General features: G+C 39.7%; 2 protein-coding genes across 8 annotated transcripts in view; both read right to left on the bottom strand.

Annotated features, from left to right (window-relative positions):
* LOC148401810 (rap1 GTPase-activating protein 1-like) overlaps positions 1-10615 on the bottom strand; it is a 41543-nt gene extending 30928 nt beyond the window's left edge. For 3 of the 7 annotated variants that reach the window (XM_088365997.1, XM_088365977.1, XM_088365989.1), the window contains exon 1: positions 4060-4185. In XM_088365997.1, coding sequence (XP_088222123.1) covers positions 4060-4103 — 44 coding nt within the window. In that variant the 5' untranslated portion in view covers positions 4104-4185. Of the gene's footprint in view, positions 1-4059; positions 4186-10125; positions 10209-10466 lie in introns of those variants that run through there. The other 4 variants (XM_088366048.1, XM_088366013.1, XM_088366023.1 and 1 more) reach the window with 4 other exon arrangements.
* A 334-nt stretch (positions 10616-10949) lies between these two features.
* nt5dc2 (5'-nucleotidase domain containing 2) lies at positions 10950-21334 on the bottom strand. The gene is made up of 14 exons (XM_088364237.1): positions 20868-21334; positions 18356-18540; positions 18196-18270; positions 18078-18133; positions 17667-17760; positions 16346-16474; positions 14623-14683; positions 14459-14561; positions 14294-14395; positions 13785-13866; positions 13596-13682; positions 13081-13221; positions 12932-12996; positions 10950-12518 (listed from the first exon to the last, which is right to left on the bottom strand). The coding sequence occupies exons 1-14, from the start codon at positions 21232-21234 to the stop codon at positions 12257-12259; spliced, it is 1809 nt and encodes a 602-aa protein (XP_088220363.1). The 5' UTR covers positions 21235-21334; the 3' UTR covers positions 10950-12256.
* Between the last annotated feature and the right edge of the window lie 405 nt (positions 21335-21739).

Raw genomic sequence — 21739 nt, 5'->3', positions numbered from 1 at the left:
ATTTGCACAGTGCAAACAGTGTGCGTTGCTTGCATTTTGCCTGGAAAAAAAAAGTAGAGCAACTTGATCAACTGGTTCATTTGTGTCAAAGGTGGGAAGAAATATTGCTTCTCAATCTCTCTGACCTCTCGTCTAGTGATCAAACATGAGACAGTTACCATGGACACAGATTGGAAAACTCAGAAAAGTTCAGTGCTTCTCAAACTGGGGTGTCCAGTAAGTCCATTTAATTTCACGCTAACAAACAACGCAAATTGGGCTATAATAATAGCATGAGTGTAGTGCAGTTTTAACAATGTAAAGTAATGTAAATCAAATCACGTCAAATCAGCTTTACATCTTCAGTGAGCTGTGTTATGTTATCAAGTCAGCAAGATGGATTCTTACAAGTAGGTCAGCAGGCTCTTGAATAAATCCATCTTAAAGCAAACAAGTTTGTTGTTCATCTCGCAATGAGCTGCACTGAGGCAACATTCTATATGTGAAATTCAAGAAGTAGTCCAGTCAACAAATCCTTTAGTAAATCATTTTCAAAAGCAACTCAATACACTGCTTCACATTTCTCACAACTGTGAGAACATCCAAAAATCTATCATCATCATTTAGCTCCACTACAAGTTCTATTACAGTATACAAATGTGCACACATATAATGCACGCACACACACACACAAAGAACCATCCATAAGAAAAATCACAACAAACAAACTCATTATGCCACCATTCAGGCAACAGGTATCAGATGTGATCTTCAATATTGATATGGTGCGTTCATTCATTTTGCAATGCATCAGAAAACATTTAAACAGCAGCTGTCATTATTAAAAAAAAAAAAAAAAAACACTAGTAGTTTCAAATTAATATAATTCCTTTCATGGATATTTTACCCATGCAAGTATATTTCATTAGTTAAGCATGAACATAAGTAGTGGTAAGTAACTAAGTACATACACTTTGTTATTGTACTTTCTGTATTTTATTTATTTGTTGTATCTATACAGTAATTTTCAGCTTTTGTTTGAACAGACATTTTCTTATGTTGTCAAATAGCCTCATAATTTTTTTTTCTCAAACTTCTTGGATGATGACATAAATGGAGACAGTTAAAGGTAATCTTGTCTATATTCAAATTTCAAATTGTGGCTCAGATGCTACTGGAGGTGTCTGAATTCAATTTGGGCATAACGTCAGACAAGAGAGTGACTTTGGCATGAAATAAGTCTTGTGCATGTAGGCAACAGTGAAAAAAACCTCTGTGAAACTTGAAAAAGCCCAAGTACACCACGACACGTTCTCCAACTCAAGGAGGAGCGTGAACTTCCAGAGATCCTGTAAAGCCATTATCAGTTGCCCTTATTCCTTGTTGATGCCTGTCGTCTTCTCCACCTCCTCACAAAGCCACATTTTTGGGTCAATAATGACATATCAGTATTGCCGCGCTGGAGCCTACCTCACATCCAAACAAAGCAAAAGAGGCACAGGGCCACTTCCTGTTTGGTCACCTAGCAACCAGTGAAAAATATAGCGAGTTGGGGTACAAAACAAGTGTGCCATGAAAGTTCTAGTCAATTGTGCCACTTAGCAACTCAGGCCGTTTTTGTCTCGTGCTATCCTGGCATATTACACAAAGGATTACTATTTAATCAAATGCCACCTAATTAGCAGCATGAAAAAGATCTGCATCTGGCTCGGTTGTTCATCGGTAGATGGCTTGAAAAGCATCGAAGAATGTATATATGCAAGGTGGACTGCCTGAGTAGGCACTGAAGAGCCCTCTGCTTGGCCTCCGTCTCCTGTTTGTTTTGCCTCTGCCCTTGGAAGGGCACTTGAATGGCCTCCTGTCCTCGAGTAGTCTAATCATCTTTTGTCATGCGAACAAAAAATGCCCCCCTAAACTGATTCACACTTCCATTTTCGGTACAATAAGTATCAGGCAGGAAAACGCCAAATCGCTCTCAATGACAGAAGCCTTGTCTTTGCTTTCGTACAGAAGGCTCATACAAACTTTGTGGCTCTTGAATGTGAATCGAGGTTTATTCCGAAGCAACCGCGTTTGAGTTGAATCGTAACAGAGGAATCTACAAATCTTTCAAGAGATTAAATCCAGTGTCCTGCTATCCAGTTTACATTTACGTATAAAATGCTGGTTACCTAAGAATGGAAAAATGTTTATTATTAAGTGGAAACTTATTTTTAGAATTTTCAGTGGGATATTCAAATACTAAAATATTGATAGCTGCGGCACTAAGTCTTACTTTGGCTAAATGCTCTCTTGGTTTACAGTTACAATAGCTGCAAAGAAGGCAATCTATCGCTATTATTATCACTGTTGTATCGTCGTCATTCAAACGCATAGTTTGGAATGTTGTGAGGAATAGTCCGCTGAAGAGTGATGTTGCTCACGAAGAATAAATCAGCAAGAAAATCTATTTAGTTGCAAAAGAGGTCAGTTCAGACCCATTTCTTTTGTCTGGAAACTAAGCTTGCCTGGATATCACATTCCATAGAACGGCAGCCTTAGGAAATAGTAGGACTGCAAAGACACAGAAGCAGGAAATAGATCAAGTTCAGGTATGACGAAAACATGGACGCCAGCTTGCAGTTAGATGTGGATGGGAATGAGAATGTGTTTCTAGAGATGAAATATGGTTAAATTTAAGGAATCATGATGAAAAGCCAACATTAATCCATAAATAAGGCCCTGTCGATTTTTGACCAAAATTAACATATTTTAAGTGCGCCCTAATTAGGAAAAGTCATCCTTAAAAGTACCTTAAATATTCAGGGTACATTTAAGGATATCTTTGACAGGTACAATCAAATTTGACCAAAACACTGTAAGGGTTAAAAATTGTGCATTTTGTTTAGGGCATCTCAGTGAGGCAGAATTCTTGCAGTGTGTCGTCATGACGCCAAGCATCACACTGTTGTCACCTGACATTGTTCCCCTCCCCGAGGCTACAGATTGAGCATTGAGCTCTGCTGAAGACAGCGCTAGAAAACACTGTACGCTATTATGTGACTGAACCGGCACAATTTTACATTGCATTGAAATTTGCTTGAAATCATCCCAAGCAGGGACTCGAATCAAACACTGTTGTTGCAGGTGGCAATTTGTGAGCAACAGCAAGGAAAAAATGAAATTTTGTTGAAAGAGTGTATTGTTTAATCAGTGTATTAATCGTGCTTTCCATAATAATAAAAAGTGGGGGCCTAATACTACTTTGTTGTTTGTTTTATTTACCAATTTTACAAATGAAAACAACAGACTCATCATGCGCCTCAACACATCTTTTAGTATGCTAACTTACTGCTAATCCTAAAAAGCATCTACGTTGCGGTGTTTTAACCCTTTAAGCAACCAGTTGAACACAAGGAGTGCAGCAGCACATGTAGAAAGACAACAGTGCCTCGTGTCATATTCTTTATCCTCTGCGTAGAACGAATTAGTGCCGCACTGATAAATTGAGAGAGAGTACAGACTAGCCATCGGTTTAACTAATACTGCCCACAGGTGGCAGAGGGGGGCAGCACACAAGAAGGGGTATGGTCATTTGATTTATGCAGTATGACGAAAAAAATGCATGCCTTTACAAATGCATTATGGTTGTGTTCCTAGGAAGACTTCATATACAATCATACACTGGCCATATTGACATTTTCATATGCAGCAAATAAGCACACAAGTATTCGTGCACCTGCTCACTTTCTGTAAAAAGTGACCCATGAGTGGCCAGTGGTAGTAGAAGCCTGTTTCACACACCTTGTTTCTAAGCTAACCCTAACACAGTACAAGCAGATAAGCAGGAAAATGGTCAAAGTAAAACTTGCAAGACATGTCTCCAAATCAAAAGTTGCCTATTATTTCATCTGGGCTGAAGCATATTAAAACTCAAATCACAAAGTTGCAGTGATAAAGCACGATGGCAATCCAAACAGACGGGAATGTGCAAAGTCATCAAAGCCAGGGTCAGTCCAAGCCACAAACCCAAATACGTTCTATCTATCTATCACATGTACACATCATCATCATGTGCTCAGGAGATTGAACAGCTCTTACCCTCCATAGGCTCCAAAAGTGAAACTCCTTTTTCTTTGCGGCATACCTGCTGACACACAGCACGGACTGAGTTCACTGAGAGCTGGACTCACTCTGCCTGACGGAGTGTTTGTTTGTGTGTGTGTGTGTGTGTGTGTGTGGGGGGGGGGGGGGGGGGGGCATGCACTGCCTCTTCCTTGCTTACACGCCTTCATCACAAACTGGGAGGGAGGATGAGGAACATGGGATGGGAGTTGCTGACAACACCAGTCTCCTGGGAACCAAAAAGTGTAGTGGCAGGCTATTTCATGGGAACTCAGTGGTGGGCGTTCCCTATGAAAAGGAATTCATTTATTCACTGCAGTAAATCAGGTTTATTTCATCATGTTGATTTTTTTTTTATCCATTAAAAAAATTGCAATATGTTTCTGAATGAAAGAAAAGCGTTCTACAAACTGGACCATATTTACATACACTAGATTGAGGTCACATTTAATATGTGATGTGAACTTTACACACACACACACACACACAAATGCACACAAAAGAATAAAAAATGAGCATTGACCTGCGGAATAAACCAAACCTTAGCTGAGTTCTGATACCACTCTGACTACAACATGGGCATTCCTAATATTTTTTTGCAGACGTAGAATAACATGCAGGACAAACATCAATATCTTTAAAAATTTGGGCAATTTTGAGTTGATTTTTGTGGCACTTAATGCTGGTTTGATATGTCCTTTTAATGGTCATTTTGTGAGCTCTTGGCACAGGTCAGGGGGGAATAATCACAAAATGTGTGTGTGTGTGGGGGGGGGTCAAACCTTTTGTTGTTGAAGGCTAGAGCCTTTATATATGCTTGATCATACATACTCGATCATGAAATATGTTAAGATTGTAGAAATGCCCATTTTGTCCGTACTCAACACGGCACATCTGGTTCGGAAGTGCCTGGAACTATGTGCTAATCTCTTCATTCATCTGCCTCACATTGTTTTCTTTTGTAAGAGCAATGGAATGCATTCAAAAGAATGATTCGTGACTCATTGAGTTACCTGTGTCACTGTCACACCTTAAAATCCAAGAAGTCCAAAAGCACATCTATGTTTTCCTGCTCCTGGGCTCTCCCTACAGTTATAAAGTGTGATTTACTTTTAAGAACAGGCCATACAACAGAACGCCGCTATGGCCATGCGCAGTGGCGCTTCTAAAGTGAATTACTCCAGGCGCAAGACTACTTCTGAGCCCCCCCCCCTCAAAAACACATTTCATTTCATACAGACGTTTTTATGAGAACATATACGTATGCTTCAAAATTACTTAAAAGAGCCCTGTAATTGCAATTGAGCTTGATATACCACAATATAACTCTTTTACAAAAGATCCCTCCATGAATTATAAATTTAAATAAATATACCTGAAGACTGTGACGTTAGGGAATGGATAAAATTAAATGGATTAAAAAAGATACCCTCCGAACGGATTATAAAAGTATCTCTGCAGTTCCTGAAGGGATTAGATTAAAAATTTCTATAATCCTGGAGACTCCAACTGCACAATAAAATGTACGTAAAAGCTAATAAAAAAAAGTGGATTTTGCATGCTACGTCTCCTTTAAGGGACCCCAAACAAAAGTAATGTTTTCATTTTTTTTCAATTAATCTAACATGTATGTTCGAGTGTAAAATAGTGTAAGATAGTACTGCCTACCTATTTTTGTGACAATTTTGTGCTTTTTCGGCACTGGCCATGAACCGAGGACCTGAACTGTAAAAACGTGAAAAGCACAAGAAGAGCCAATTAAGAAAGGAGGGTCTTTTCTCCCTCAATATTTATCCTGTATGGCAATGAACACACTACCTATTGCCGCTGTATACTTTCTAAATATTTTCCAGATACTTGCATGAACAAGAGCCCACATAGAAGCGGATATTGGGAGAGTTTGCAGAGGGAAGGCTGCTGTCCAAACATGCATGAATTCAAAGGGCAATTGTGCTTTGAAGTCAGTGGAAAAAAAATAAGCCTTATCTCACCTTTCGCTTTCATTCTACATCACTATTTAAAAAAATGATATTGTAAGGCTTAGGATAACTGAATAAAGCTTACTCAAATAGTGCTGCTTACTAATTTGTGTGTGGAAATGACCCCACTTTCACATCTTGTGGACAATCTCGATATTTTGACTCCTCTGGCCCAGTGACGAAAATAAGGTTGTTGAAGAGATGGCTTGTTGCTGAAGCAAATGCACCTAGTGGCACACACACTACTGCCTTTCACGGACTTTCATTCCAGGGTCCGCATACGATGGACCACTTCAGATTTTTCAGGTATTGCAACTTTACTTGAGAGTGATGCCTTGAGAAAAAAATTCAATTCATTCTGTGACTATGCTTGTGAAGCACATCACTTGTAATGCAAATCATCATTTTCTGCTGAAATGATTGCAAATGTCATTCATCTGTTCCAGCCTCTCAAAAGAATGAAAGATTTTTGCAATCTGTCTGAATATGGAAAATGGCACTCTCGAAGATGTGTTATATAAAAACCTGGAGCATATACTACATGATTAAAAAGAACTAACTCTCTAATAGAATATAAAGCATTTTTGCCATATTATTTGTCATACGGCAGGCAGATTGATGCAGTGTAATAGCGCCCTCCTCTGGATACAGACAGTAGCTGAAGTGTACGCGGATAAGAAGACTCTTGTTTGCATGGTAGTCTATCATTTGAAAGGTACTGCATGAAGCTGATACTCTAAACTTTACATAATCTGAATTATTTTCCATTTATGAGGCCCTCGCATTTCAGTATCAGTCTTACAAACAGAATGTTAACAGTTTCCAGTTTTGTACATTATGATTTAATGCCTCAGTTCAAATCAATGTACTGATCCTTCTGCTGTGCCCTCCAATGGCCACGGGGGCCAGTACAATGCACAAGACCCAAATGTCATTCTTCGCAGAGGACAAAGAATATTTTTCTTATAATTTTGTGCTATTTTTTCCTACATGTGTTGCTCCACTGTGTAAACATCTGTCGCTTAAAGGGTTAGAACACCATAGTGATTGTTTTTATCTCCAACCTGTCTATGGTGTTTTGTAATTAAGCCGGCAAAGGCAGACTTACGTATTTGTTTGAAATAGTCCTGTAAGCAAGTATTAATTTTTACGTCATTCATCTACTGAGTGATATTGCATTGGGTTTGCCGTGTGACGACACAAGACACACTAACACGCATGTTAATAAGCGTCACATTAAACAAGTACCTACAGGCAGAACTACTCAATGGGTGACGGTACAAAGGCGGTTAAGAGAAAGAGAATACATTTCGAAGCAGGGTGACTCATTCAAAAAGAATCAAAGAGAAGCTACACTTTGGCTCTAATAATCTGCTTGCAGCAGTCCTCCTTTTCTGAGGAAAATATGAATAATTCAACAGAGAGGGAGACTATGAATAACAGTCTGTACTAGAGGAGGAAAAATTTCACTGTGAGATATTATCACTGTAACAAGCCAACAGAACAAAAGCAAAGACATTTTTTTGTGTGGTTTAGCAAATTTGCCTCACAGTATAATTTTTGTTGAAGCCATCAAAGTATAGAATGAGTCTAAAAAACAAACACTGTAATCTTTACAAAATCAATTATGTGAGAATAAAGTCATTTTTACAAGATTATGATGAGGGCTTTAGCTATTATTTTTTTATTTACATAGGTAGACTGTTATTGTTTTAATAATTAATTAATATGCTGATTGGGTTTTTTTTTTTATTAATCAAAAAAAACCCCAAAATCCTCTTCAGAAATGGCACATTATTTCAAATTGACATTGTAGAAAAAAACATAAAAAGCTTATGATTCAGCCACTGGCTTCTGTCTTAAAATCCCCCAAAAAGTCAGCTAAATTGTTGATAATTGTTTTCCAAACTAAAATCAAATAATTGCAAATGTCTTCTTTAGATTCAAAAGTCAGTCTGTTTGTCTGTCAATCTCCATTCTTGGAGAATTACAGAAATATTTACTGTTGAGAGACTAAAATTCCGAGGATTTGAACTCTACGAAGTTCAACAATGAATCAATTCAGTCAATTAATGTGATAATAACTAAAAAGGTGAATCAATATTGCAACTCTAATAATGATACGGAAGTCAAACATTAACAAGGGGACGGGATGCCATGTTTAAGATTTTAAAAGGTTATTCTTATAGTATAGAGTAAAGAAACGGACATGGTTAGTAAGGTCAAAACGGCCTTTCTCATCGCAACGGACGTCAAAGTGGAGCATGAGGTTAAAAGAGTGCAGCGAATTACAGCGCCACATCCTCGTAGCATCTAAGCCGAAGGGGTTGGCCTCATGTTTGGTAATGAAAGAGCGACGCGGCCCACTGGCCTCACATAAACCAGCCGATAAATAATCCATGGCAAAGCTGCCATTGCATGAGTGCAACGCCGCTTGCCAACGTCCTCAGGCTGCAAATGCTTGCTTTCGTCCTTACATATTGCACAGTTCTGAAATGTGATAGCAATCACTACGGTATACCATAAATATTATTCTTCATATCATTTCCTCACAAAATGACTGACCTAATCGGGTTGAACATGCTCACAATGGACTTGGCTGTTAGACAAAAAAGGTCTTTAAGACATCCTGTGACATCTGATTAATGAGTGCACAACTGCCCCGCACACTGGGAGAGCCAATTAGTTACTGACTGCAGGGCCCTTCACCATCATGCGTATCTTGTCTCAAAATGGATGGATGGATGGAAAACATTATACACACATGGGTATCATGATATATTTTCCCAGCTGATTCGAAGATTGACTGCTAGCTTACTCTTATATACTGATTTGATGTGGTCAGGCTTGTGCTATTATATTGAAGACATAGGCAGTTAAGTGAAGACATTTGTTAACCTTATCTAGAAAAAACAATTGAAGAAAATCCAAGTAATGACTGTGTGACTGTTGTTTAATGTGGATCAGACACGTCATGGAAGGAATATTTGAATTTCAATTGCTAATGCAGAGGTAGGTCAGTGTTTGTGATGGAGATTAGGCCAGCAGAGAAGACCCGGGAGTGATTTTCACAGTCATCACAACCCTCCGTGGAGAACCCGAACTACGTGGCCTGTTTGACACCACACAGCTACACAAACAACGCACTTTATGGCTTCCTTCCCTTGCACATCATCTTGCCGCAGGGAATACTTCCATCAGACCGGGACTGTAAAAGTAAAGGCCCCGTTACATTTAATAATACAAGAGACTGCTGGAAGGAGGAGGGACTAACAATTCTCCGTGATGCCAGCATAGCATCACAGGAGGCACTCAAGTGAGTCCTAAGAGAAATAAAAAGCAGGAGGCAGAAATGGATTGAAGAGATTTGGTAGGGAGTGCACAATGGGACAGGAGGGGGACAGAAGCATCTTGAAAGGGAAAGAAAGAAGAATGAAGTTCTGCAGCTAGGGACAATCAGAATGGTGGCACAGAAGGAGGAATGCTTGCCAGTGTAAAAAGGCAGAAAATATTTGACTGTTGTCTTATACATGCACACGGAAATCAGGATGAAGCTACACATTTTTTTTCCAAGACATTGTGTGGTTGTTTTAAACATACTACAAAGTGTATTTCTCTTTGCTTTTTCGACACGACTCAAAGTGGCAATAAACAGGTTGAACTCTCTCTTTAGAAAAAATATTTGAAGAGAACTAGCTAACTGCTGCTTATTGAACAACACAAAACAACAAGCCCCAGGACCGCCCCTGCCAGGCACATGCGATACAGGTCATCATAAGCACATCACCAATAAACACCTATAGCAGACTGAAAAGTATGCAGCAGTGATGTAAGCGCTTGGTGGCAGAAACAGGTCACGCAACTAATTAGTTACTTCATGCGGAGAGATTTGCATTCATTATTAATATGCGCCTAAGTCATTTGTGAAAAATAGCTTCTCAAATGACAGCAAGATACCTCCACTGTATGACAACTTTCGGAACCGCTAATATACTTTGCTACCAAAACCAAAAGCGAGCAGATCAACATGACATGAAGTAGAGCAGCATGCAAAGAACATTACCTTTATCTGCTGGCTGCTTGCAGGCGGGTGGTGAAGTGAATGAGTTTGTTGTGCAGAGTAGAGCGGCGATGGATGCTGCGTTGCTTAGCAACCGCGCGACCAATGAGATACAGAAAGGAAAAGTGCGTATCAAACCCACACGCAAAACTCACATGCAAAGTTAAGATCACCTCGATGTAGCTTAGAGACTCATGCAAGTCATGTAAATGGTATGCAATAATTCACCTCCATCAAAATACAAAAATATTTCAATTATATACACTGGTAATATTGAGAAAGAGCAATAAAGGATAACTTAAGGAATTACTGCAAGACAATTCAAAAGAATCACATGTACTTACGGTAGCAAGAAGAAAAGGAAAATCCATAAGCACATGGAACATACAAAAGTCACTGCTTAGCACATGAGAAAACTGAGCTGGAAAAGGACAAGACACATGGAAACAAGCAATGCAAACATTCTGCACCAGCACATTGCTGAAACTGCCCTGCAATAGCTGCTGATTGGGAAAAGGTGACAGGTGCGTTGCCCACGCCCACAAATCCAAGATGGCGCTTGTGTGGAACCCAGACAACTTGGGCTAACACAGGTGTGCCCCTAGTGGAACCCAGGAGTAAAATCAGATGAAACCCACACCCACTTGGTACCCAGGAAACACTCATTCACCACGTTACAGCTCGTTGTTGTGAAATGCACTTTAAAAAGTTGTATTTTAGTGTAAGATTCCCATCATTTTCCTTGATTTATAGTCATGCTTCTCAATTATTTTATGCCAACCCAGGAAGACAAACCAACTCTCCTTAAAATGATGCACACATATTCATAAAGTCTGCTGAGACATTTTATTGAATCGTACATTCATGAGATGCATTGCCACTGAATTCAGTCATATTCTCATAAGATAATACAATGTAAGTAAACGTGAACACAACAGCAAACCATTTGGTTATTTGAGACTGTTTCGACATGGGGAAACCTTCAAGTATAGGGGCATCTACAGGAATCTACTTTTTTTTCTCCAGTTTGCTGTTTGGAATTGCATTACACTACAACACACAACTACTGAATGTCGTGATAAAGAGCCAGTAGGACTTTGTTGTGAACAAACCAAACTGGTTTGACCACAAAACCATACTGACATGATTGCCCATTGCCATTGACCGTCAATAAAATTCATTTACCACAAAGAACTATTAAGGCCACACTGAAAAGAAAAATATGTATGAGAAAAACATTGCATGACATAGTAGAGGGGAAACATTTAACATCACTCAGTACAACCTTTAGCAGTGTTACAATAAAGTTATATCCATGGACTTTATTCTTTATTATGACATTTTACCTGAAAAATATTTTACTTAAAAAAAAGTCAACGAAATTATGAAAAACACCCACTTTTTTCCTTAAAAAAAACTGCTTTGTAATATTACAATTTTACTCTTGTACAGTGGTGCCTTGAGATACGAGTTTAATTCATTCAGCGACCTCGCTCGTATCTCAAAACACTCATGTCTCAAATCAACTTTACCATTGAAATGAATAGAATTATAGTTAATCTGTTCCAGCCGCACCTAAAAACATGAAAATTCATTGAATGTTTGCTGGCGCCATCTAGCAGAGGAGGTCTGGAACCAACTATTATTTTAATTTATATTTTGCTAGTATATCAAGACAAAAAAAAAAAAAATTGTCCAAGTGACAAGAAGTATATCTTTCAGGTCAAGGCACTTGCACCAAAAAGCAACACCGCATTCATTTTTTTTTCTCTTTAAAGTGTGGTCATAATACACTTTGGAATTCCCCTATGTGGTTTCCTCTATGCAAAAATGACAAAAAAAGAAAACAGTAAACACCAAGTTGAGGTGAAAAAGTCGACTGCAACCGCACTATTTATGCACACAGTGGGTTATTGCCACAACTAAATAAAAAAAAAAAAAGCTAATTGTGCGTGTTTAGTTTTTCTTTTGCTGAGTTGAAGCAACCCAAGCAGCTTACTTTCTGCAGGCAGTTTTTTTAATCTATTTCTTTGGCTAAACTGGTCACTATGTACAATTTTATGCTGCCTTTCTGCACCCAAACATACGGGTGTCGAAAAAGGCAACAAACAGAGTGTCCTAAAAACGTACTTGCTCATCGAATTTGAGCCATTTCCTCCAGAAAAGGTGTTTTCATGCAGCCGGTGCACAGCTGGTCCATCCACAGCGGCGCCTCATGCTGCAGAGGAGTACGGCGTGGGTAAAAGGTTTGTGAGAGGTCGTAGTTGAGAAGACAGCTGAGGGAGGCCATGTAGAGGTCGGAGAAGCGAGACAGGCGGCGGGAGAAATACGTGGGGTTGTGGCAAGTTCGGAAGATGCTGCCGAACTGAGGGTTGAAAAAGTTCTTCGTCATCAGCCTGGTGAAAAAAAAAAAGCTTAAGGTTAAGCAAATGGGGTGCACCTGCCAGAAGGAGCAGCACAATGATATATACCTATATTAGATGTATAGCAGACAGTAGATATATAGCGATTCCATTAAATTCACTGGTGAAAGACGATTTGAGATACAAATGATTTGAGTAACAAGTATGGTCAATTAAACTGATAAGTCAAGGCACACAACTGGCTTCCCATAAAAGTTATTCAAGCAATTCAATATCCACATCCAACTAACACGTCAACACGGATTCAGTTCAACCAGTCCACAAGTGAACATGAAATTCTTGATCCTTTGTGTATACTATAAACCAAAGAATGTGAGAGTCAGAGTGAATTTTCTAGTGACAGAATTGAATGAGTTCCTTGAGGGCGTACAAGAGATGTCACTCACCTGAGTTCTTCTCGCTCCTTCTGCCACTCGTCAAGCACTTGTTTGGAGCCTGGGTCACGGTGCGTCTGGGGAATCAGGAAAGCATAAAATAAGATAGCTGAGCACATCTTTCCGAGGACTCGGCTTTCGGGTCGATGTGAAAGTCTCACCTGTAATCGTTCCATCAGGCCGGTGAGGGCTTGGAGCCAAGTGAGGCTGACAGCGTAACGGTCTGTGCTCACAACTTTGGTTTCATGCTCCAGTTCCGGTACGATGGCTCCAGTGCGCCAGCCGTGTCGTAGCGTCAGGTCCTGTCGAGAAGAAAATATACTTTCTCACAGTGGATTGAATCATCACACTACATCAGTCCAAGTTGGAACAAAACAAAAGCTGAATGCGGAACAACAATGGCAACCAAAACTTTCTCCACGGATAACAAATTGTGCAGCAAGCACTGACCACTAGGAATGCTATTTATATAGACATTGTTTTGGGTCATCAGTTTTTTATGTATTATTTTTGTGACATTTTTGTTTGATGGTGATTTTTCTAATGTTAAAGCTGTGCCTCAACAAATACTGACTGAACGTACACTTACTGATGTTGGCAATTAAAATGCTAATCGCGAACACGGCAACAACAGCATGAACCTATCACAAGATGCCCGTCAAGCTTTGACACTCACTGCCAAGTCGCTATAAAGATGGTCTCCAAAGTAAAGAACCTTCGATCCTCGCCAACCTGTCAACCTGAGAAAGTCAAACAGGTTTCCCTGGGAGACGAGAAAAACATGTCAGTGGGTCTGTGACGGATGCAGAAACGGCAAATTGATGCTCTCTGTCCAGTTAATGAAAATCACCCAGAATGCACTAACCTGTTTATAGATGTGGCCTTTGTCTAAACTGCTGATTTTTTCCCAACGAAGGTCTCCGTTTCCATCGAGACGCCGGAAGGGTCTGCAATACACACTTTGAACATTAACAGTGCCCTCCAATACATGAAAATATAAATTACAGTAATATGTTCTATGCGGCCTCTCTCGTCTTTAACACTGTATTCTTATTAAGAAATAGAAATTAAGCTCTTTAATACTTGATAAAGAGAATTTAAGTGCCATTATATCAAACAATTTAAAAGTGTTTTGATTTTAATCATGTTTCAGGAGGCTGTTTAATTATTTTTATAGGGAGTTGAAAGCGCTTATTTTCTTTTTCTAATTATTTCCTGATTTTAAGGATTTATTTTTATTTTTTTTTAAATATCATGTATGACCTGAATTAATGGTTTGACATGTATAGAGGCAGAGGCGAGCACAGCTGATTTTCAAAATAAAATATCTTTCAGACTCTGATATTCTTTGTTCAATTTGTCTGTGCGACATACTTGACGCAATCGGTGAAGAAGTGAGGTTTGTCCGCCTGCACGATGATGACGTCGAAGAAGTCTCTCCACTCTTTGCCCACCATGTGCGTCATGCCTTTGTCCCTAAACACCAAAGCGTCACTTAAACACTTGCGAGTCCAAAACCGTGACCACGACAACACTTACACAAAACTGAAGGGACTGTTGGTCATGAGGAAAAGTTTTTTTCCATGACTGACGAGTCGGTGCAAAACGGCATCCGTCTCTTCCCCCCTCATAATGAACTTGTCTAGAAACAAAGAGAACAACTCACAGACAAATGCTGCATTGTGCTGACTTGAAAATCTTACCAAGGTCTTGCTCAATCCACTTGTACATGAAGCCTTTCAAGTGGACCATACCAATGGCTTCCTGGAAGTGGCACAAGGGAAAATGTTCTTTAGGTGAAATGAGTTTTGAAAAACCTGCTTACACTTGGACCTGCTAAACACCTTTCAAATCTTTTTCATCTGTAACAAACCCAGCACATAAAGATAACAAATCAGGCATTGAATAGTTTTGCTTGTGGTGTGGTGTGCTCCGCTCATCTCAACACAGACCACACCACTAAAATTCTTGCTTTGGAAAATACTTTCTTCTGTCTGGGAAACTCACATTTATTAAAAATTAAAATAAAATACGTCAGGTAGGATCTATTTTGTTTTGTTTACCCCCGTTTCCTTGTTCGTCAGTCAAGGCACTTGTTTGATTGCCTCCATTCCATTCAGGTCACAGTTCAGAGTCAAATGTAAATGTCGGCATTTCCCACACATATACAACAATTTTGGTTGTAAAAACCAAACACATTTAATATTCAAGGTTACCAACCCTTCCCGTTTCAGGGGAAGAAAAAAAAAACCCACTCTTTTTAATACAACTCAGATTTAAGAATAATCTGATAAGACAAAAGACAGTCAGGTCTTTGACGTCTTTGCTCGAGAAGGGCCAATATCTGGACAAAAACAGCCCAATTTTCTTGCTGTGCATACCAGGCCTTAAATGTTTTCTCTGTGAAAGGAAAGCCTAGTCAGTCAAGGACAAGTGTTATTGCTTTTTTTCCCCTCAGCAGATTCCTGTACTTCCAGCTGAGGAGTGCCAAAGCACTGTTTGTCCAAACCTCTCAGTATGAGACAAAAACCAACAAAAATGTGGTGCAGCAGGCTCAGACCATATGACCATGAGACGCAATTAAATCTTTGGAATCATAAATCTTTTCGTCTTAATTTGCTCCGTAACTCAAAATCCATGAACATCATGTTCCCACGATAAATGAACAGAAATACCATTAATCCATTCCAGTCAGTAATGACGCAATAAGATGCACTAATAGTTGTCATTTTTTCACCAAGCATAAAGAAATATGCTTGTGAATGTTTTTTTTTTGTCTGTCTACGTGTGTTGCCCCACCGTGTTCAAATTTTCTAACCAGTCTATGTTGCAGCTAGTAATGAATAAGCAGTTTCCACTCACTAAAACTCCAGTAGGGAGTTATTTTGAGAGTTAATTTACACTATAATACAAGCTGATGAGTTTACATTGTAGCAAAGTGTCAATTCTTCAGTGTTGGCCCATAAAAAAATATAGTATGTTTGCAAATATAAGAATTCCTTTTGTGAGATATAATAAAAATACATGCAGTATTTGAGGCCCAACAATAGAAAAGAGCCCTCACCCCATGTTAATAAGCAAAGAAAAAACTGCTCAATGATTATTGAGTAGCAACAAGAACTAATCTTTGAAAAGTGCAAGTGATGGCACACTGACAAAATAATCGATACGGCCTATCATCTCTCATGAGTACCTTGGGGCATATGTACACTTTCTGATCAATAAGGATTTTACAAAACATGTATTGCCGATCAAGCTAAAAGTAAATGCACATTTTGTTTTATATTTGGTGTCAAATGGCGATAGATTTTATTACATATTTCACCATCGCAGACCAGGAGGTGCGATGTAATGTAGGGTGTTTTCATTTCCATTAACCCAGACCATAAAAATTTGTGGATTTTACAGACGGAATTTGATACTTACTGAGACATCTTTGGAGAGGTGAACTGGATCGTAATCAATGTCGTTGCTGATGAAGAAATCGTTGGCCACAGCCAAGAGGGTCATTTCTGGGATGGAGAAGATGTCCATGAACTGTTTCACCTTTGGGCCCTGTTGCAAAGTACAACATTGAGGAAAAGTGCTTGCCATCGCCAGCCAGATTTAACTGCGGCATTTTTTTTTCCCAATCACTCATCATGCCAGGGCAAACACAGGAAGGTTGGGCTGAGACCCATTTGAGCGAGGTGGTTTTGGAAGGGATTAGAAGATTAAACGCGAAAGCATAGCTGCATTCCAAAAATAGGTTTAAGTGTTCACAAATGAGCAATTGAGACATCTACATTACCGTATATCATAATGTTGCATATTGTGTGTTAAATAATGCCCACTCTGCATCCATTGCAGTCTGGTCGTCCCGATTCTCCCATTTGCGGTCCCTTCTGAAGGTTTCTCATTTTTCCTAGTAGGGGTTTTGTTTTTCCTTGCACTCCTGGGAGTTAAGATCAGGGGTCGTGGAGAATAATTATCAACTGTGGGCATGTGAAGCCCTTTGAGACATTTTTGTGATTAAGGGCTATATAAATAAATTTGACTTGATTTGACTTGACATCCAAATGACTGGACGCAGGGGAGACTCATCTGATCAAAAAAGGAATTATTTTGTGGAAAAATCCATTCTTTCTGCTTGATGAAAGTGACGACAAAGCCCCAAATGAGATTTTAAAACACAACTATGATTGCTTGTGCAAGCGTACAATGCAGATAGACCAGAGTCTGGGACAAATGCTGGTTTTTTTTCTTTTCTTCATGTGTTTGTTGAGAGTAACTCGGAACACACCCAACAATGTATGCCTGGAGTATTGTTGTATTATCTGTCTACATGTGTTTCCCCACCGTTTGTGTTGAAATTGTTTCATGGGTTGTAACGTCATAACACGAATGAAAATGATCAGCAAATTGTCCATCTACGGTGTTTTGCATTGTTTGGCAGCATTACAGTAAACAGACTTTTGTCAAGCAAATAGAAGGGGTTACTTGAATTACATAATGCTGTCATTTGTTTGACAGTAAACTTTGCGAGTATCAATAAACAGTTTGAGGCCTGAATTGTTCACTCTGCCAAACTGCTGCTTGTTGTAAAATGTTTTGAGTTTACAGCCACCATACAGCGCTCGTGTCTCTTTGCTCACTAGTCAAAGCATAAATCAGCCAAAGCAGAGCTCGCACCTTGAAAAACACACAAATAGGGTCTCTTGCCTCTCAAGGCACCACTGTACTGCATTAAAATATGACGTCTACTCACTTTTCCGTAGAAGCCACTATCCAGCTGCAGAGGGACGTGGAAAGTTCCCCCGTAGAGCTCAAGGACCTCCTCGTCTGGCACTGGCCTCAGACCCCTAAAATCAAATACAGTATGAGTCACTGTGCAATTCTAGGGACAAACACCATCAGGATCTGACAGCTTAGACTTTCTGTGCAGATCACTTTGTTCCACTTGGCCAGCCAATTGACACTGGATCAGTGTTGACAAGAGGTTTTGCTGTTCCTGCCAACAGTTCTCTGCCAGTTGGCCAAGTTTTCTGGCCTTCACAGTCACACATAGAACAGTTTATTTTTAACAAGATTCTCGAAAATGACCCTGTCTTCCCAAATAATACCTCAAATTTCGAAGTGTATAGTACTTTTGGTACATGTTAGCAAATCATTTTTCCACCTGTAAACTGTTCCTGGTTGAATGTAATGGAAGGCGTCGATCTTCATCAGTAGACCCTAAAATGGAAAAAGTAGTTTTACTTAAAGATGCTGCTTCAGGAAAATGTAAGATCATTTACCTTTTGGATATCGTAGTGAAGACCTCGAACTGCAAAGTTGGGAATGTAATCATAGTTGAGGATTGCCTCAGGGTACTGTGGAGCAGCAGGACAAAACAGGAAACTTGCGTGCATCTGTGAGATTTCTAAATCTAAAATCGCATCTGCAAATTGCACAAACCTTGAAGTGCTCAACGAGAAAGGTCCTGGCTGTGTTGAAAATCATCGAGTTGAGCGCATTGGAATACAGAGCCAGCGTGTAGTCGTAGTCAAAGCCATAGATGTCCACTTCGTCCAAGTTGACTTCATTGTTGGCGTAGATGGCCGACGAGTTGAGGGATTTGCACGCGCCGGGTGGAATTAGCTCTGACCATGAAAAGGAAATATATTGAGTTGGAATAATTTATTCATTTTGATATTTTGATCTATTAATCGTTTAATAGAGTTAACTTGTGAATTATCTAAATCCTTGGAATTTAAGCCTATCAGCAGTCAATATCCTCCCATTTTCAGAGTCCTCTATGAAAGCAGACTATCTTTTGCTTTGACTTTGGAAAATCAACAATCAACTTTGATTTTGGAGATCAATTTGCACACATTGCAATTGGTGATCAGGCCTGAGTTCCAATCACCTGATCGATATTAGAACACTCCTAATAATGGTTTAGAATTTTGTTTAAATATTGTAACGTTTCCTCTCGGTTTCATCATCATTTCAAGACCAAGCCTGAACTAACACAAGGAGAAAAGCTTGAGCGGTCTGAAAATATAAACAGTTTTAATCACCCCAAAATGATGAAACTTGCGAAGAAAATTGGAAACGAACATAACTCAGCGGAAGACCCAGGTGACGTCAGTTTGGACAGCCGGACAAAATGTCAGGAAGTTGCAAAATGTGTACTTCTCCACTGATTTCATCAATAACAGAGTATCAGCAACAGTCTTCTTGATTCTATTTTGTTTATCACAGAAAATAGACGCAATATCCTATAGAAAGGCAATCAGCAAACTCAGCATTCGCAATTGTGTATTTACACAGGAGCACAGGAAAACAGATCGCATGTGGAGTTAAAGTGCCCCTGAGTGATATGATAGCATGGCTGGGGATTTGGGAAGATGGGGGGAGCGAGGCAGAGGGGAATGCAGCTGGACACGCTCCCACCACATTTGGCTTCAATACTAGAGTCAAAAAGCCAGAGACAAAATGCCACCAAGCATACTAAAAAAACCTCTATCTGTTGCATTCATCCAGGGGTGTCGAAACTCGATCCTCATGAGTCACTATCCTGCCTGTTTTCCACGTCTCCCTACTGTAACACATCAGGATTGTTATCAAGCTTCTTCAAAGTTTGCTGATGAGTTGAATCAGGCGTGTTGCGGCAGGGAGACATGGAAAACAGGCAGGACAGTGGCCCTTGGACCAAAGTTGGACATGCCTGATTTTGCAGCTTTTGTCATTAAAATTGGAGTAATTACATTTTTCTCCCCATTTTTATTCATTAATCTAATCAAATGTATATATTTAAATACACTTAACATTTTGTATGTATTAAAATAATTAGCAAATTACTATAAAAATCAATTATAATTGCAGAAAATTAAAAATTATATTATTATCAAAATAACCATTCGGACCTGGCCCACCTGTATGATTTAAAAGTGTTTTTTTTTAATTAAAAATTTAAAAAAAGCAAGACCAGAAGGACAACAACAGCATGTTGCTCATGCTGGGTGGTTGTGGCTCACTTGATAGAACAGGTTGCCCAGTGACCAAAGGTTCAACTGTTCCAATCCTGGCTGTTTTGTTTTGCTTTTGCTGCTGGTCTTGCTGGTTTTAAGAGCACAAAAACACAACAAACCATGCTGCTCTCTGCTGTTTTTTTTTTTTTTTTTTTGGCATGATACTTTCAGGTCACCCTCATTAGAAACAACAACACGTTACTGGTGCACGACTGCACGCAACAAGTTGGATATTTCTGCCATACACTGCCATGCATCACACTTCAATGTACTAGTAGAACAACTGCATTTTACTAGTGAAGCAAAACTGCACTATAGTTAACTGCATGCTGCGAGTACAACTAGTGACATTCAAATTCTGCAAGAGATTAACATCTATTCACTAGTAGCACACAAATATCAATTGCTGCAGTTTTGCCTCACCCATGTGCAGTACTGTCAAATGTTTCATTTTACTAGTTGCATTAGTCACGTACTAGTTATACAGTTTATTTCTCCTTCTAAGAGGAGGGGGAAATGTATTTACTGGTATGCAGAGGTGGGTGGAGTAGTTAAAAGGACTTAAGCGAGAACAGCTGGAATGTATATACAGTAGTATTGTGTTATTAGTAGCACCAACGAGCACATACTGTACCAGTGCAAAATTTTGCTTCAACATGAAGTTGCGTTCTTGTCCAATGCATTGTCTCGTTTATGAGGATCATAAACTAGATATCAAGGCTGTCAAACAAAAGAAATGCTTGTAATCTTCTTCTTGGCTTGCTCGCGTCTGTTTCGGAAACATGAATCTGAGAAGAGCTGCAGTTTTGGATTTATTTTTTCCCATGAGGGCTGGTGCAACAACAACACTAAATAAAACGCCACGTGAGAAGTTCAAGTGGCAAGACTGCAAGAGACGAGTTATTTCAAGAAATGATGCATGATTATGAATTCGTTCCTCATGTTCTACTGACCATGAACCATCCGTCTTAGGTCAGCGTAACGAGCCCACATGTAGGATTTCTGGTCCAAGGGAGCGGTCGTGGAGGTGGACGTAGACGCCCGCCTCTTCGCGCCAGTCACACCGGGCGCGCCCGCTGGCTCCTCGGCTCGCTGTCCACCGGACGCCGCCGCTGGAGCCCCAGGGTGCAGCTCGCTGCATGGCTGCGCGTCGCCACACGACCCCCTGGAGCCACCAGAGGAGCAACCGCTTCTCTCTTTTGTCCCGTCGTGGCCGCGTAACGTGACGCAGCACGCGCGGTTTACTTTGGGAGATTGTTGTCGGCTTCCTCCGCTCCATAGGGCCCGGGTCAGCGAAGCGGTCGCGATTTTCAGCGACATTGCAGGCGTGTAATTTGCAGCTTAAGCCGATTGAACGTTAATGTCAACAACGGGCTAAGCCACAAGCCACCTTGCTTCTAGTACAAGCACGCCTAACAAATGCAAAAGAGGGCGGGACAACTGTTGGAGCAGCCAATCATCAACCCAAAGTACTTTTACTTCATTACTTTGCAGAAAGTCTACTTCAGTATTCGTTACTTTGCATGGCAAGTCATAAAGTATATAAAGTTTATGTTGGTAAAGTCTACATCACTACGCTAACAAAGCACAAAAAACAAAACAAAAAAAATCAGCTACTGTCCTAATTTGCTGTGAGATGATTAACAGGGTTTTAATTTTTATTTTTCGAGAATTACTTTGTCCAGTTAACCATTTGTATTGTTTCACAGGTATTGTTCAATGCTTTACAACAAAACAAGATTGAAACATTGAAAAAAAAAAATACAGATCGGCAGATCAGGCTTTTTAAAAGATCTGGGATTGATGATCGGACTAAGTTTTCATT

This window comes from Syngnathus floridae, chromosome 2 (genome assembly GCF_059516105.1).
Source record: "Syngnathus floridae isolate MCC-2025c chromosome 2, RoL_Sflo_1.0, whole genome shotgun sequence".
Lineage (NCBI taxonomy): Eukaryota > Metazoa > Chordata > Actinopteri > Syngnathiformes > Syngnathidae > Syngnathus > Syngnathus floridae.
Note: the sequence above shows the minus strand (reverse complement) of the source record. Positions and strands in the feature narration are given on the sequence as shown.